Consider the following 17,882-nt stretch of genomic DNA (forward strand, 5'->3'; position numbering starts at 1 on the left):
ATTAAGCGCCGTGTCACTTTTTGTCCACAGGTGTCACTAGCGGGCAGAGAGGCCGGAGCTGCGGAATTGGGGGGAAAAAGGGAGTGCAAAAGAGGAAAAGGAGGGTGGGAGGGGCGGTGCATTTTGATGAGGTGTGGATTTGGTGTGTTTTTGCGAAAGCATATGCTGGGCCGCGCTTGCCCACCTGCCGCCAGCTAGTCGCCGCTTGTCAGTGCTCGCGACGTAGCGCGCTTTTATCACTTGTGACACGGTGCAGCAGGAGAACGAGGGCAGGGAGGTATGGGTGGGGGGGGAGTTAGGTGACCGCAGTACTTGTGTGGTTTTTTGGCTTCTCTACCTGCCTGTCTGCTTCTGCCATACTCATTCTTATACGACCTCACCTTGAACCCACAAGGCCATTTGTTCCTCTTGCTCCCCCCCCCCACTGCCATGGGCTCACACTGAGGCTGTGCCTCAAATGGAATACTTCCATCAGGACTCTTGAATAAGTACACTTTGTACACTGTGCTGAGTGTGTGAATTTTGACAGTGTAGTGCTGTCCCAAATTGATTTCTGTCATTGTGCACTCACAGAAAATGACCATCACAATATTTACTCTCTTCTTCTTCTCCTCTTGCTTCTTCTGTCCTTTTTATTTGTTCAATCCCAGCCATATTTCAAAATTCAACCTCTTCAGCACCAGCTATATTACAATTTTGACTGCTTTTTCTATTCACACAGAATATCATGTTCAATGGCTATATGGACATGGAAATATACCCCCCCCCCCCAAAAAAAAAAAGATTGGACTTTCATCAGGGGAAAAAAAGTTTATTTCTGCCATCTTCCGGCATAGGCAAGTTTCAGGAAAATATCAGTTACCAACAAAAAAAGGAGAAATACAGCTTTTTGTGAAAAGATACATTTAAAGCATGAGCTATTTAAAATTTTCACATTTTGAACTAAACTGTGTGTGTACGTATGCATTCATTAAAAATTCCCTACAATGCGTAGCCTTGTGTACACTACACCCCTCCAGGCACTCGCACTTTAGGCACTATTATGCAAATTTTTGGCCCTTTGGATTGAGTTGTGGAGTTCTATAGAGCAGTCAATATACATATATTATATAATATATATAATATATTACATATATACATTTATTGTCAATATACATGATAACACTGCACAGAAAGCTTTCTAGATGTTCCAGAATCTGTACAAATTTCAGCAGTATTTCTTTGTTTTAATTTAGTCCTGTTTCTGGCCACACCCACTCCTCTGTGATTGTTTCTGCTCAGCTTGTACCCAGGCATGCCCATATAAGGAAGAATGAAGCCAGCGACTTCCCAATTTTTTTTTTTAAACCGAGCATTTAGCGTTATCCTATTATTTCCAGTCTTATTTCAAGCGTTCTGATTATTTGTATTGTGCAAGGTGGTGGCTGTCATTAATCACTTGCGAGCATTCACGTTAATTAAATGGCAAGTCTTTCTTCCGCACACCAAGTAGTGGCGGGTCAGTAAGTGTGCTTAAATACAAGGATCATCTTGAGTCCTTGTTTTTATTTACTATTCTAAACTGTCAGTTGTCATGAATAACCTGTGATCACATGACATGACTCTGCCGTGCCCCGGCCCATCTTTTCCAGTCATGCCAACGTTAGAAGTGTGCCTTGCAGTGGGTCCAGGTATGGTAAAATTGGCCCAGTTTCAGTACGCCCTAATAAATCATGCTTCCACAAAGCGCTTTAGTAGTCCAACAGGAAGGGAACGTATACAAAGAACAATAATGGAGGACGAGCAAAAGCAGGCTTCATGCTGAATCTTTTGTTGCGGCACTCTGTTGAGGATGCAGAGTCAGATGGTTCGATGGCGTTGGGCGGGGGGGGGGGGGGGGGTTAAAAAGAGGAGAAGTGACAGGTACTCATGTCCAAGGACGGCATAGAGACGACAGCTACCGGTTGGCTCCTCTCTTTGCTTGGCTCCTCTCATCCTTGACAGTTAACCTACAGACATGAGTCTGACGATGATATCCTGTGACCGCTGCCATCCTTAACTCACTACTTTTGATACTTCTCGCCCGGGTTTATGTCAGCCTTCACGCTAACCAACCTGGAGAGGGCACTCCCCCCCTCTGCCCCCCGTCCCCCTCAACTTGCATCCAACAACACCAAAACAGCAGTTGTTTAGACAAGGCCCGAAGCTTATTCGGATGAGACGCCACACGATATAGCGCTTTAATGTTGTGTGTAGTCATAATCTACTTTTCGTTTTATTTTGATAGTCAATTTGTCTAATGATTATAAACCTTTGACTGTATGCTAGCATGTCTTCCAAAGCATTTAGACCACAACCCACATGACTATACAGGCGGGGTACACCCTGGACTGGCGGCCAGCCAATCACAGGGCACATATAGACAAACAACCATTCACACTCACATTCATACCTATGGACAATTTGGAGTCACCAATTAACCTAGCATGTTTTTGGAATGTGGGAGGAAACCGGAGTACCCGGAGAAAACCCACGCATGCACGGGGACAATATGCAAACTCCATACAAAGATGGCGGAGGGTGGAATTGAACTTGGGGCTCCTAGCGCGCTAACCACTCGTCCACCGTGCAGCCACAATTTTACATTCATTCATTCAATTTCCACCGCTTATCCTCACGAAGGTCACAGGAGTGCTGGAGCCTATCCCACCTGTCCTCGGGCGAGAGGCTGGTTACACCCTGGACTGGTGGCCAGCCAATCACAGGGCACATATAGACAAACAACCATTCACACTCACATTCATACCTATGGACAATTTGGAGTCGCTAATTAACCTAGCATGTTTTTGGAATGTGGGAGGAAAACCGTAGTCTGATTCTAACAATGTACTGTAATATTTATAAATGATATAAACTTATTTGGTTGCACGGTGGTCGAGTGGTTAGCGCACAGACCTCACAGCTAGGAGAACCGAGTTCAATTCCACCCTCTGCCATCTGTGCGTGGAGTTTGCATGTTCTCCCCGTGCATGCGTGGGTTTTTTCTCCGGGTACTCCGGTTTCCTCCCACATTCCAAAAACATGCTAGGTTAATTGGCGACTCCAAATTGTCCATAGGTATGAATGTGAGTGTGAATGGTTGTTTGTCTATATGTGCCCTGTGATTGGCTGGCCACCAGTCCAGGGTGTACCTCGCCTCTCGCACGAAGCCAGCTGGGATAGGCTCCAGCACCCCCCGTGACCCTCGTGAGGAAAAAGCGGTAGAAAATGAATGAATGAATAAACTTATTTGGAATCTAAAAGGGCTTGAATATTTACCAATTATATTATATTGTTAAAAACTACATTGTTTTTATACTTTACTTTTGAACTTGTATGGATGGTCTCTGAATGGTTTCATGATTCTTGCCCCCCCACATCCTGGTCTCCATTCACTTGTTTTCTGTTTGTCTGCCACAGTGAAATTGAATATGGATTATTCAACAGGAACCGATGCTCTCCGGCTCCTCTTTCATAAAAAAAGAAAAAAAGCAGCGGGAAAGCGATTAAGTGGAGGGGATAAGAATGGATGAGCCGCCGGACTGAATGGACAGATAGTCCATTGAGAAGGAGGAGGAAGATTGTCTGTTTGCTTTTATTCTTGAAAAAAAAATGGGGCTAAGACGGCTAGTGAGAGGACGGCAGATGAATGAGCGATGTGGGCCGAGGGAGGGGGGGGGGGGGGGGTAAATGGACGGCGCGGTTCAGGTAGACATACCTGCCTTTAACGCTGCCGCAAGGTTTTAATGGCGTATAAAAGCCCGGGACTCATCTTTTATTTAGCTAAAGAGCGAGACTGCCAGGTGAGCACATACATCCCAGGAGGATGCAGAAACAGAGCTCCAGATATGTGAGAGTGTGGGGGTTATGAAACCTGAGTGGAGGGCATAAATACGCACACAGCAACGTCGAGGTGTGCAAACTCAAGCACTTTTAGGTAGTTTGCAGAGGGCGGTATGCGGGCCGTATAGATGCGCTGATATTTCTGTCACAAAAGTGCCCTCAACCACGTGACATGGACGTACGTACGATCATTTTGACCCGCACAGGCATGCTGGTGGACATATGCAAAGTGCTGCTATTGCTGCCTCCTCCATATATACACACACACACACACACACACTTGGGGGCATCTTTGTATGTGTGTGTGAGTGGCTGTTCCATATGCATGTGGCTGTTCGGGCCTCACTGCCCTGGGGCGGGACCCCGGGGCTCTGCTGGAGAGCAGTGTGATGGTTGCAAGAGTCCACTCCAGGCCAAGTGCGTGTCTATGTACACGTTATTCCACCAATCCAAGAAGGTAGAGCGGCTGGCCTCCATAAGCATTTAGTTGGAATAAAACTGCAGCGCTAAGAGGAAGTGTGTGTGTGTGTGTGTGTGTGTGCCAGGTCACTGCCTGGACCCAAAGCCTACTCAGCTCCAGGCTTTGCACTTGAGAGTGTGTTAAAGTGTCAAAACCTCTCGGAGCCTGTGGCCCGGCTTGTTTCTGTCAAACGTTTGACAGGCTGGTGAAAAGTAAAATATCAAATGAAAACGGCGTACAAAAACATCCAAAATGAATACAGAGTCACCGCTTGTGCGAGCCTGCAATTTGTTTTCCACAGTGGAGAAGATGATGGCGTGGTATGATGTGTGTGTGTGTGTGTGTGTAGCAAGTGCAGCGTGTTTTTCCTTGTAGTGGTCGGTGCTGAAAATTGGTATTTTACACAAGTACTTGGATGGAAACGGCGACATCTTCAATGCCATTTAGCCAAAGTCCTGTATTGCTTTTTAACTTTAATCCACAATGACGCAACGATGAACTTGAATGATGAACGATGATTTTTTTTTTTGCATTGGTAATGAAACCATATTTTAAGTAGCTGCTGTCGTAATTTGGGTGATATGGCTTGTTCACTGAGGTTTTTTGTCTGTTTTTCATGTCCGCACAGGCCAGCTTTTAGTCATATAATTAGCTTTGTATTTTATTACATAAAATACAGCACTTCATTAAGTAATCAAAAAAATGTTAAAGTTTTTACTAGAGTGGAACTGCACCTTTTTTTTGGATTGTGAATGATGGGTAACATTCCAAAACAAGTCCACTTCTCCTCCATTTAGATTAAGCTGTCAATTCTTGTGTTTTGAAGTATGCATTTGTTTGTCATAAACATTTATTGACGACTATGTTTTTTCTCAGGTGCGATGGAGGTGATGAAGGGCATGCAGCAGCTTGGGGTGACCCCTGACCTTGAGACTATTTCCAACTACGTTTATCCTGTCTTTCCCAGCACTGAGGCTGCTCGACAGGCATTTAAGGTAATGTGTGTGTGTGTGTTTGTATGTAATAAAAATAACACTTTTCTGATGGTGATATTTTCTTATTTTAGGAAGCGGGCATCATTGTGGAGTTGGAGGGCCTCTTGACTTCAAAGATTCGCTTTTTGGCTTCTAGCAACTTGGCCCGACTCTACACCTTGTGTAGGTGTTGCACACACACACACACACACATTTCGAAAGAAACTTCCGCCTGCATCTTGAGCACTCGTCATTATAAAAATTGCTGCTACGCCTGCGGGCTAATTGGCTCGGTGCTAGCTGGAACACACACATGCACACACTCTCTCTTCAGTGCTCATCAGGCCTTTTAAGAGATTAGTCTGTGTGAATATGTAAAGAGCAAGAACGAGAGGCGCCTCAACTGGCAGAGAAGAGTGAAGACTGGAGGGGGGGCCGGTTTAATAATGGATGACTCGCTTTCTGTTTTTGTCTTTTAGCTGGGTTTAACCTCCAACACTTGTGTCCCCTGTATGTTTTTTTAAGAGGAGTATTTATTATTTATTGATTTTTTTAAATTAGCCTAATCACATTTTATCAGGCCAGGGTTCAATTCCACCCTCGGCCATCTCTGTGTGGAGTTTGCATGTTCTCCCCGTGCATGCGTGGGTTTTCTCCGGGTACTCCGGTTTCCTCCCACATTCCAAAAACATGCTAGGTTAACTAGCCACTCCAAATTGTCCATAGGTATGAATGTGAGTGTGAATGGTTGTTTGTCTATATGTGCCCTGTGATTGGCTGGCGACCAGTCCAGGGTATACCCCGCCTCTTGCCGGAAGACAGCTGGGATAGGCTCCAGCACCTCCCGCGACCCCTGTGAGGAAAAAGCGGTAGAAAATGAATGAACATTTTATTAAGCTGTCTTAGTATCCAAGTGGTCAACCTGCAATTCATTCAAATTGTGAAATTTGAAATAATCTGTTCCAGGGTCAAACTATCTCCATCACACACACATACAGGAAATTACTTGAACTTCATCAGTTCATGCTCAAAGACCGGGTGGGACACACATCAGTAAGTCTCGATAGGGAAGCTCTACTCTGACTAGACGAGACCAGAATCTGGATCGATGGATGAGTTTCAATCCCTTTTTTAAAGACATAACAGTTGGCATCAAAGGATAATTAAATGTGTGTGCTTGGGTGAAAACAAACCTACCTTTATACATCTATTCATCATTTGTTTCATTTTCCAGTGTCTGACCCCTCCCACCCTCCAGTGGACTTGGGGAGTTTCCGCAGCAGCCTCATCCACGGCTTCAGAAAGTGAGTCAATTAACCTGTGGTGTGTGTGTGTGTGTGTGTGTATGTGTATGTATATGTATATGTTTGTATGTATGTTTGTATCGTCCGTGCGTGGTCATACATTTCCATATTTTGCCTCACTACTACTCGTGTTTTAGGGAGACCCGCAGCACTATGGAGGTCACTGCGGCATATGTTTTGCATACGACATGTGCTGCCTATCACACCATCTACACTCCCTGTGTGTGTGTGTGTGTTTATATGTGTGTGCAGCTGCAGGGAGAAACACTACACACACACACACACACACACACATGCGGCTGCCTCATACATATGGAGGCATCATCCGCTGGCCCTCACCCCAAAGCACCGTGGGAGATATGCAAATAAGCAGATGCCCAATCCAAAAAAAAAAACCCCAATAGCCAAAACAGGCCTGGTGGTCTCCCTCTAACACGCACGCACAGACTCCCAGAGTTAGCCTTAGGACCAGAGTTGGACTCGCGGGCTTTACTTGAACGGGTCTTTATGAATATTTAGAGTTTAACACTACACAGTTGCACACAAACAGTGCCCCCCCCCCCCTCAACCACCCCTCCCGACCTCCCTAGAGCCAGGCTGGAGGTGAGTCAGAGCAAAGTGCTGACTTATCTACTGGGACCCAAGACAGGGAAAAAATAAGAGTACAAAGTTGAGGTGAACTTCAAGCCTCCTTTTATAAACTGCGGATGTTGACGATTTATCAGATGGGGAAGAACATCTAGAAGAGGTCAAGAAACGCGCTTATAACAACATTTAATGGTATTGTCCAGAAATATACAGTTGCAAACACTGGTGTTTTTTTCAAAAACACACATTTCATAGTATAAATAAGTAGCACTCAAGTCATAGCCCACGGCACGCTAGCTCCCTGTGACTGTGTGCTTGTGCATATAAGACGTTTGTGTCACTTGATAAATCCGATCGCTCCTTTTTGCAAGTAATTGATGGCGGTAGACGCATTGCACAGTAGCAGAACTACTCAAAAATAACACAGAAAATAATCCACCAAGTCAGGGGTTTCCCTTAGGATTTTTGGAAGCTACGGTGGTGGGCTGCACGGGATTGTGCCGCTGCTGCGTTCCTGCATAAAAAATAAAACATTACATTTACTATTTGTATAATGTTAACATTAACATGAATGTTCACATTCATTCTTTTTTTACTGCTTTTTCCTTACGAGGGTCGCGGTGGGTGCTGGAGCCTATCCCAGCTGTCTTCGTGCGAGAGGCGGGGTACACCCTGGACTGGTGGCCAGCCAATCACAGGGCACATATAGACAAACAACCATTCACACTCACATTCATACCTATGGACAATTTGGAGTGGCCAATTAACCTAGCATGTTTTTGGAATGTGGGAGGAAACCGGAGTACCCGGAGAAAACCCACGCATGCACGGGGAGAACATGCAAACTCCACACAGAGATGGCCGAGGGTGGAATTGAACCCTGGTCTCCTAGCTGTGAGGTCTGCGGGCTAACCACATTGCCCACCGTGCCGCCCAGGCTTCAACAATTAACTAACATTAATTAACTTTAAATACCTTTCTCTTGGCCTCTTTTTACTCTTGTTATTTGTCAAGTGCCAACATGGCACCTCCGATGAGCATAGTGAAATGTTTTTATGATATTTGCTGTTTTATTTCTAAATAATATGTAAATAATAGGCTATCTATAACACGGTGATACTTACACTTTTTCAGCCTGGCGGCTAATAATATGACCATGTCCCAAAGTTCTATTTCCTACTGTAAACAGAGAATATACTGTATATATTTAGTACATTTCTAAGTATTTATTGACACTGTGTGTTTATCATTGGTGCACACAATCAAAAAGCTTTACCTGTTCTTGTGTAGCTGTGAACAGAACGTTGTGTATCTTATTTTCAGTCTTTGTGGGGTCTAAATCTGTTCTTCCCTTTTTTCGTCTTGCATTAAATCAAACACACTCACCCTTGCACTCTGCGACAGGGTCATAATTGGGCTCGTCACACAGGAAGCGTGCGCATGTGTTTGTGTGTGTGTGTGTGTGTGTGTGCGCGCACGCTCCATTGTGATGTGGGACCTGCCCCTGTCAAAGACAAGGTCAAGGGATAATTTAATCATTAAAGACCTCTTCTTTTGCACTCTCATCTCTTCCCTTGACTGGCTGACAGCGCTGGAGATGTCACACTTTGTCATCATTTAACTTGGGCGCCACTGTGTGTGTGTGTATGTGTGTGTGTGTGTGTGTGTGTATGACTTTGTGTCTTTTGTGGTTTGCCACGCTTTTGTACCGCCGTCTTGTCTCTCTTGTCCTGTGGGTTGGAGGGTGTCACACTTTGTTGCGTTTGGTGTTTTGTGCCACGCTGTCACTTTGTAGCTATGGTAACACGATGGTGTCAATGCATTGTTGAGTGTATTTAAGAACAAAAAGCATCTTTCTGTCAATGAAAACTCTTAATAACTAGTCGACTATGAATTAGTGCTGGTTAGTTACAAATGATAGAAAGGCGTTTTCTTCTGTCAAGTTTTTTTATTTTTATTTTTTATTTTTTTATCCTCTTTATGATGTTTTAGAACGGTTTTTAAAATCTCTTTGAAGTTTGAACGTGTTCTGAAATATTTGCACGCATAGTCATGGAAAAAATATATACTTTTGTCCTGTATGACTGACAAGAGGGCTCAGTCCGTTCATGCCGTTGTTCTACGGAACGCTGTCGTTAGGTGCTGAACCTATGCAGAGTGCGCCCTCCTTCTCCTCATTAGTGGTGGTTAGTTGCTAATAACACTAACACTATATATATATATATATATATATATATATATATATATATATATATATATATATATATATATATATATATATATATATATATATATATATATATATATATATATATATATATATATATATATATATATATAATATATATATATATAGATAGATATACAGGGTCAGGCACAATGTTCTGACAGAAATAAAATTAAATAAAACGCAAATAAAGTAAAGAAACAAAGTGTTTTTATTTTCCAAAAGTACATATAATGCCATTCTCATTTCATGATGTTTTAAAAATTAAATCAGTTCTGGCGGGGCAAGGTCGGCCTTTGGTTTCGATGCAGATCCAGTAGCTCTGAAGTTGTTAACCCATAACAAGATGGTGTTTGGAGCTGGTACGGGATCATGTCCAAACGAAATGCTCGTTGTGTTGCTGTTACAGATTTGTTTGTTTTGATAAACGTTTCCACAATGAAAGCACAATGCTCACCAGTCCGATTCATGGCAGTATTAAGAAACACAGCAAAATGGCATTATATGAAAAAAAAAATGGCGGCATACGTATTTTTCGAAAATAAATACACTTTTTTGTTTCTTTACTTTATTTGCCTTTTATTTAGCCTACAAATATATGATTATTTTGCTTGACTCTGTACTTAAGAGTGCAAACTGATGCACCAACTGATAAATTTGAGATATTTTTATTATTTACCATTGAAATTTTATTTGTAGTTTTTAATTTAATGCTCATTTTAAATTTTTTTTAACAGTTAATCTTATCAAATCTGTTTTTCAATGTTTTTTTTAAGTAATTTTCTTCATTATTTTCCCATAAATATATGACTAAAAAGGCAGCAGTCTGTTAGTGCTTGGCTTTTCTCAACGTGGGACAATTAATTAAAAAGGGAGCTTAAACCCACCTGTGATTGATGTCAATCTAGTCCTGTAACAAATATACTTGCTTTATGATAAACGACATGCTATGTTTTGCTTGTGCAATGTGTGGAGCTCATGGCTTGTCGTCTACTGCCCCCTGCAGGTTTGATGACATCGAGTGCATGGTCAAGGTAAAGAACACACACATCCATTTTTTTTCCAAGTGTGTATGTCTGTACATGCAAAATACTTTCAGAATGTGTGATTTAATTTAAATTATCAATACTGTTAATTTAAATATATTTAATCAGTAGTAAAGCAGTAAATGTTTAAATACTGGTGATCACTTTACTGAGCATCTGCGTTCAGGAAGGTCACATTTTAGTGAGAATATACAATATGACAAACGCCATCTGCTGCCTTCTCTTTGTTTATTTACGCCACAATGAACATGCAAATGAAGAATTAATGCCAGCTTGCAAACAAGACATAGAATTGTATGAAATAAACATGCACAAACCCACATTTAGGAATAGCACTCCCCTTTATTTGCTATGGAGAATTCATCCATACATTTTGTTTCTCTTCTGTGCAGCTCACCAAGCTCTTGTACGATGACGAACGCTTCACCAAACCCGGCGTCACCACCGCTGGTAAGCCCTCACTTTTTATTGTCGCTTGTTACTTGTACTGTACTTGTACTGTACTGTATTTAAACAATATGAAAATGGCCAGTGTTATACCTTCAATCTCAGTGGCAGTAGACTGCTGACTGGCCCACTTCTCGCCATCAAGCCGGTGTATGTTTATGTCCAGGTGTGTGTGTGTGTGTGTGTAAGTGGAAAAAAATGTCTCTCCATCAGTGGATAACAGACCCGGCTGCTGACACAGCGCTGAGTAGTGGAAATGTGTATATGTGTGTGGATGTGTGCGTCTGTGGGGGCAAGTGTGTAAAGAGCGTGAAATGTTTGTGAGGCGTTAATGTCGCTCTGTGTCAGAGTGTGTGTCGCTGAGTCCCCCAGTGCCGAGACTGGTGTGTGTGCTGGTGCGAGCGATGGAGACTGTTATCCGTGTCACATCCCGTTAGATGACATCTGTGAGCCCCCCCTCACCCGCCTGTGTGTGTGTGTGTGTATACATACATGCGTACATGCGTACGTGTTGAAGTTAGAATGTCACTGCAGCCATCACACATGCACTCACACTCTTCCCCCAAAGCAGCCACTGTCAGCAGACACACACACACACACACTAAAAGTCATATAAACACATAAATGATGCACTGACACGAGGGCAAATTAAATTAAATTAAATGTATTCCCAAGGCTTCCACTCACTACTATTTGTGCCACCCCCCCCATTCAGAAACGGTCTCGTACTTCCTCTACAATCTGATCGACGGCATGCAAGCAACCGAGGTGCAAGAACAGGAAGACAAGCTGAGGAATTACTTCAACCAGTTGAAGGCTGAGGTACACACACACACACACACACACACACACACACACACAGTGATGATTCAAATGAAAACACACACACACACACACACACACACAGACATATTTTGTATGAATCCAGTGAAGCCTCAAAGCCATCAAACTCAATCCATTCAGTTTGGTTATTCATATTTCAAATAAACGTCTTCACATAAAATGATTTAAATCAATTTATTCAGTTCCAGGGTCAAACTCTCTCACGGCATGTAACCTTGAACTGTAAAGGACTTTGTAAAGTAAAATCAAAAAGTGTAATAAGGCGCATCCCCTGCACACCAAACCTAAACGGACTCTTGCATGGCACGCGGAGTTGCCCAATAAACTTTTTTTTTTCCAATCTAAAAAAAATGTATTGTGCAAAGACAGAAGCAAAACAGTACTGTCAATTACTTGCATATTATAATATGTATTGGACATGTCCTATGTTTGCCTATGGGGGGGTACAGTTTGTGGCGGACAGGAAATTGATTGCCTTTAGAAAGAAAAACAATGGAAAAAGAAAGTTAACAAAACATTATTATACATTATAATAACATTATAATAATAATATTATTATAAATAATAATAATAATGTTTTGTTGCCTTTAAACTAATTATTATTTATTATTATACATAATAAATTATAATAATAATTATTAGTTATTATTATTATAATTTAACTAAATTATTATTATTATCATTATTATTATTAATAATAATAATACATTTTATTTGTATAGCGCTTTTCAAAATACTCAAAGACACTTTACAGAAGAATGGAGTTGAATAAAAGCAAGTAAACAGAGTAAAAGATACATTAAAATACAACATTCATTCGTTAAAACACAGTGCTATTAATGCTATTGTTTACATTTCAACCTTTTGTCATAACATTATGACTTTTTTTTAAAATTTATTTTATTCAATTAAAAAAAAAAAACTTGGACACCCCTGTTTCAGAGGTTCACTCAAGTCTCGCATTTAGTTAAAAAAAACATGATTGCCTTTAACTTCATTGGTTCCAGTGTATATACGTCCATTTTTCCTAACCTCCCTGTACAGTGCCTCATTGGCCCGAGATTAACTTCCCTAAACTCACTGTGCTCTATTTATGCAGAGGGAATCTCTGAGTTGAGACGTCCAGACATGTTCCTGAAGATTAGTTCATGTTGTACACTTCTTTTCATATCCAAACTCTCTGTTAGCCATTCAGCTCCGTCTGCAGTCCTGATATAAGTCACTTTAATCCAGCCAAAGTTAAGAACCGGCCATAATGCTCACGTCTGCATGTCGACATGCTGTGGCGACGCCGTCGGAATAAGAACTAGCACCGTCTGACGTTTCTCTCTCGGGCATTAAACAGCCGGGAGAAAGTCTGGCAAGTTTACTTTATTTGTGACCGTCCCAAGAGCACCTGAACTCATCTTTAATTTCTGCTGTCGTTAATTCAAATGCACGCTCCATGAGAGCCTCTAATTGGCCCTCAGAATGAGATAAATTAAAGATACAGTAACCAACGTAACCGCTTCTTGCTTTTTTGTTCAACTCTTTGACTTTCCAACACACACACACACACATATATAATTTCATTTTTCTTTTGCAGAACATCATCATTCCAGCAAATATCTACAAAGGCATCAGAAACATTCTGGAGTCTTACCATGTTCCGGAGCTCCTAAAGGTACGAACTAGGACTGCATGATTTCTTTGCTTTGAATTGAGATGGGACTATTTGTTGTTTTTCCATAAAAAACACAAAAACACCTTCTGGCATGGTGAAAATATTATATAATATAATATTATGCTGTGAAATACAGTATGTTGCGTTCATTAGCCACTAAGGATACTCCGATCGGGGTCTTATGCTGCCTATACCCATCATCCACCACTGAAATCGTCCCATGCCAATCACATTGATTATTCATGCATTCATTCATTTTCTACCGCTTATCCTCACGAGGGTCGTGGGGGGTGCTGGAGCCTATCCCAGCCGTTTTAGGTCGAAAGGCAGGGTACACCCTGGACTGGTTCCAGCCAATCACAGGGCACATATAGACAAACAACCATTCACACTCACATTCATACCTATGGACAATTTGGAGTCGCCAATTAACCTAGCATGTTTTTGGAATGTGGGAGGAAACCGGAGTACCCGGAGAAAACCCACGCATGCACGGGGAGAACATGCAAACTCCACACAGAGATGGCCCAGGGTGGAATTGAACTCGGGTCTCCTAGCTGTGAGGCCTGTGTGCTAACCACTCGTCCACCGTGCAGCCTCACGTGGATTAATTACAAAATTTTCTGCCGTACAAAGGGGAACAAGTTTGTTCTCGTATTATGACGTATTAGTAACGTTTTCAACGTGTTATCGCCACAAGATACTACATAGTTTTTGTGGCACGTGTTAGCAGATAAGTTCCACACAGCAGGAAAATATAATAATGTAAATAAATGAATATAATTAAATATAATCTGTTTTTATTTCATATAATATATGTAGCTCCATGCTCAGAGCCATGTACTTCCTTAAGTACTTCCTTAGGTACTTCCTGACACATGATGAGGTGTATTAGATGTTTTGCTGTAGTTGTTTTTTTTTTATCTAATTTGATCTTATCTTATTTGCTGTAACTTGTGTTTCCTCTTGTGAAACACCATCGGGATGCTGTAAGACGCCATCCAAATAAACCTCTATTCTATGTTCCAGGATGTGCTTGTGTTGGTGGACCCAGCAGACGTGGTGTCCAGCGGTCCTCGTGTGACCGTAAGTGAGATGGAAGTGGGCAAAACATGCTTTGTCAACCTGAATATATTGTTATGTTACCAGTCAGCGGAATCAACCTTTTTATTTGCTTGCCATCAGGGATTCGAGGCTAACGTGTCTGCACTTGAGAATAAGCTAGCCGAGCTAAAAGAGGAAAAGAAACCTTTGAGCTCCACGCTGAAGCAAGCAATCCAGGCTCTAGCGTCCGAGGAGGTACGTTGTTTGTGAATTTAACGTACGATCAAAACACGTATGACTGGACTTTTTTTTTTTGTAAATTTTTGACATTTTTTCTATCTTTTCAGTGCCTACAGCGCGCTCTGGAGCTGAAGCAGAAGTACGAGGACCAGATGAAAGCAGGGGCCTACGCTATCCTCATCAGCCTGTGCTGCCGCCATAACAACGTGGACGAGGCACTCAGCTTGAAGAGGGAAATGTGCGTGACACACACACACACACACACACACAAATGCTCTTCATGCACTGCAACCTGTAGGGCGCCATTAAAGTTTAACATGACTGGTATTAAGGGAGACATTAATGTGAGGTCCAGCCGCTTAAAACACAGGAAACTTCCCCCCGTGTTTCCTCCCGCCGTCATCACCTAGTTCCTGCATTCGACAACAATAGATGAGTTGCATTACCGTGAGTGGAATACATTAATGGACAATGTCTCTCCCCGTCCAGGAGTCGCAAGGACTCATCGGCGAAGCTGGATGCGGGTAAATACATGGCGCTCATCAAGCTTCTCGCCAAGAGTGACCGAGTGGAAGGTAAGTTGTCATTGTTGATTTAGTCCCCCCGGCACTTGGAGTGCACTTGATGTCACGGCTCTTTGTTCCAGTTGGCCTTGGTCCTCCGCCTCCGTAAATGTTCAATGCACTTAAGCACCAACTTTTTATTTTACTCAATCTTTCTCAAACTTTTAAGCTCTACCACCACATTTTGAATTCATCTCAGCGACAAGATAAGTCAGATATGTTTTAAAATGTTGAAACTTGGCAGGGAGCAAGATTTAACCGTATGTATTGATTTATATTTATCTTAAATGCTTTAATAGCTGAGGTGTTTATTTACTTTGACTCCCAAGGAGATTAACTCATCCAATCCCAGACATTTTTTAAAAGCCGTCCATTTCGGTACTGGCCATTTTTGATGATTTTGACTGATTTTTCATGGCATACGGAATATTGTGTGGTAGGTCTGTATAGACCTGGTATATACCAATAGGCTAGACTCTCATTCATTCTTTGGTAAACGACAGTATTACATAGGTAAGTTTAAGCAAAATATCAGTTCTCAACAAAAGAGAGGAAAAAAATATTTTTGACACACATTTAGCCATATATATTTAGCCAAAATATATAAACAACTATGCCATAACATGGTTTCACTTCCTGGTTGCTGTGTAGCTTGTATTACTATGGGAAAGTTGCGGGCGGAGTTCTTATAACAGGCACCTTGTGGTCGTTTTTCCGGCTTAAAACTGCACCAAACATGCTCTTTTATATTGTAGAGTTGCATCATCACTTCTTTTTTGCCTCTAGCGCAAAAAGACGTATAAATATGTCTTAGGGAGCGAGTGGTCGGGTTGAAAGACACGTATAAATATGTCGTTTGGGAGCGAATTCGGAATCCGGCTGTTATATCCAAAATGTGAAAATGAAGAGTTGCGTTCAAAGACACCATGCAACTTAAGTTGAATTCACACGTTATGAGTGTAGATAGAGTACCTCCTCAATAAGAGCTGCATTAAGAATATCCGCTTATTATTATTTGTCTCTCGCGTTTTTGGGAGTGTCCATGAATGCATCTCTATGCTTGCATCTACTTGACATGATGCAAACGCGCTTATTATGCTACAATTTTCAACGCAATTAATGTTAGTTACCGGCGTTCACATTCTGACAACCCTAATTTGAAATAAAATACATTTTTCCTTTATGAACATTAGTTTACTGGAACATGTGACACAGTTTGAGTAGCACGGTGATGACCACCACAAAAAAGTGTCTTAGTGTTTCAATCAAAGGACTTTGTAAAAATGTAATATGTTCCTGTTGTGTGTGTGTGTGTGCGCACGCCACCGGTCCGGTCCATCTCCCTCCGTACAAGCATATTAGCCGACAATTTTCAGAATGCTACGGTGGATTTCCTTCAGCCCATCGAAGAGCCAATTACCATCAGTGTTGCCGCTTTGCTTTTTGCACACAATGACAGCCAAATGTTTCCCTTGTCTTTTCTCTCTGCTGTCCTCCCTCTCGCTCTCTGCTTGTCTATGTCGGACAAACAAACACGCACACTTGCACACACATGCATCCCTGCCTCAGTGAGAAATGAGTGTGGGGGGGGGAATTACAGGACTCTGTGTATTTTTCTAGAATTATTGAAATCCGCCTTGATGCTCATGGCAGATCATGTCCACCAAAGTGCCTGAGCATCACACACACACACACACACACACACAGAGGCAGAAATTTGCATGTGAATTCAACCAAAAGGCATGTGTTGGGCACGACAGTTGGAGTGTCCACCCGTGTGTGTTGGCTCGCGTATCGTCAGCGCTAACGCACTCGCCATTAGCCAGAGTGCGCACATTGGACGCGACGCTTGTCACCCACATTAGCACACATGGCTAACTTTGATGTTAGCCCGTCCCCACCCATGCGTTGTTGGTCCGCTCGGCCCGGGTGAAAATTGTGTCTCCCGGTGTTGTGTTTAAAAAAAAAAAAAAGATATATCGTGTATATCTTAATGGCTTGTGTTTTTTCCACTGTGGTTCAGCACGATTATCTTTCTTTATTATCTTTTGGCCTTGACCATTTCCACCTGACTTTGTGTCTTTGTCTCTCATGTTCATCTCTGCTCTTTTAATCAGCACATCTGTCTTTGTAGCTATCCTCACATCTGTTGGGATCCTCTTTGTCTGTCTTGACAATAAAACCTGTAGAATATTTGCTTAATCTGCCCCAGATTTCCAATGAATCCTCATTCATGTCAGATACCGTGTCCCATTTCAATTTTCTTATTCATATTGGATGAAACTGCATAGTTTTGACCAGGGGTCTCAAACTCAATTTACTTGGGGGGCCACTGGAGCTAGGGTCTGGGCGAGACTGGGCCGCATCAGGTTTTCCAGAAAAAAACACAACAAAAAACACATTTATTAAAAACAGAAAAATTAATAAACCTTGCTTTGGTTTCGATTTTCTACAAGAAAAGCTCTGATAAAACATTCCACTGTTCTCAAATATCTTTCTTTTATTTTTCTACACAAAATAAGTAAAAAATAAAAAAAACAATTCAAAATACAAAAATAAATAAACAAATCAAGAATAAAGAAAATCAATCAGTAATAAATAAATAAATATAATAATAATAAT

General features: G+C 41.8%; 1 protein-coding gene across 2 annotated transcripts in view; it reads left to right on the forward strand.

The window, feature by feature from the left end:
• The window catches only part of lrpprc (leucine-rich pentatricopeptide repeat containing), a 62,306-nt gene that overhangs the window by 6,192 nt on the left and 38,232 nt on the right, over window positions 1-17,882 (forward strand). For both annotated transcript variants that reach the window (XM_058058058.1, XM_058058059.1), the window contains exons 12-22: window positions 5,198-5,316; window positions 5,388-5,478; window positions 6,530-6,599; window positions 10,421-10,448; window positions 10,853-10,910; window positions 11,623-11,729; window positions 13,336-13,413; window positions 14,443-14,499; window positions 14,599-14,712; window positions 14,805-14,935; window positions 15,187-15,272. In XM_058058058.1, coding sequence (XP_057914041.1) covers window positions 5,198-5,316; window positions 5,388-5,478; window positions 6,530-6,599; window positions 10,421-10,448; window positions 10,853-10,910; window positions 11,623-11,729; window positions 13,336-13,413; window positions 14,443-14,499; window positions 14,599-14,712; window positions 14,805-14,935; window positions 15,187-15,272 — 939 coding nt within the window. The remainder of the gene's footprint in view (window positions 1-5,197; window positions 5,317-5,387; window positions 5,479-6,529; window positions 6,600-10,420; window positions 10,449-10,852; window positions 10,911-11,622; window positions 11,730-13,335; window positions 13,414-14,442; window positions 14,500-14,598; window positions 14,713-14,804; window positions 14,936-15,186; window positions 15,273-17,882) is intronic.

Source organism: Doryrhamphus excisus, chromosome 20, assembly GCF_030265055.1.
Source record: "Doryrhamphus excisus isolate RoL2022-K1 chromosome 20, RoL_Dexc_1.0, whole genome shotgun sequence".
In the NCBI taxonomy this organism is placed as follows: Eukaryota; Metazoa; Chordata; class Actinopteri; order Syngnathiformes; family Syngnathidae; genus Doryrhamphus; species Doryrhamphus excisus.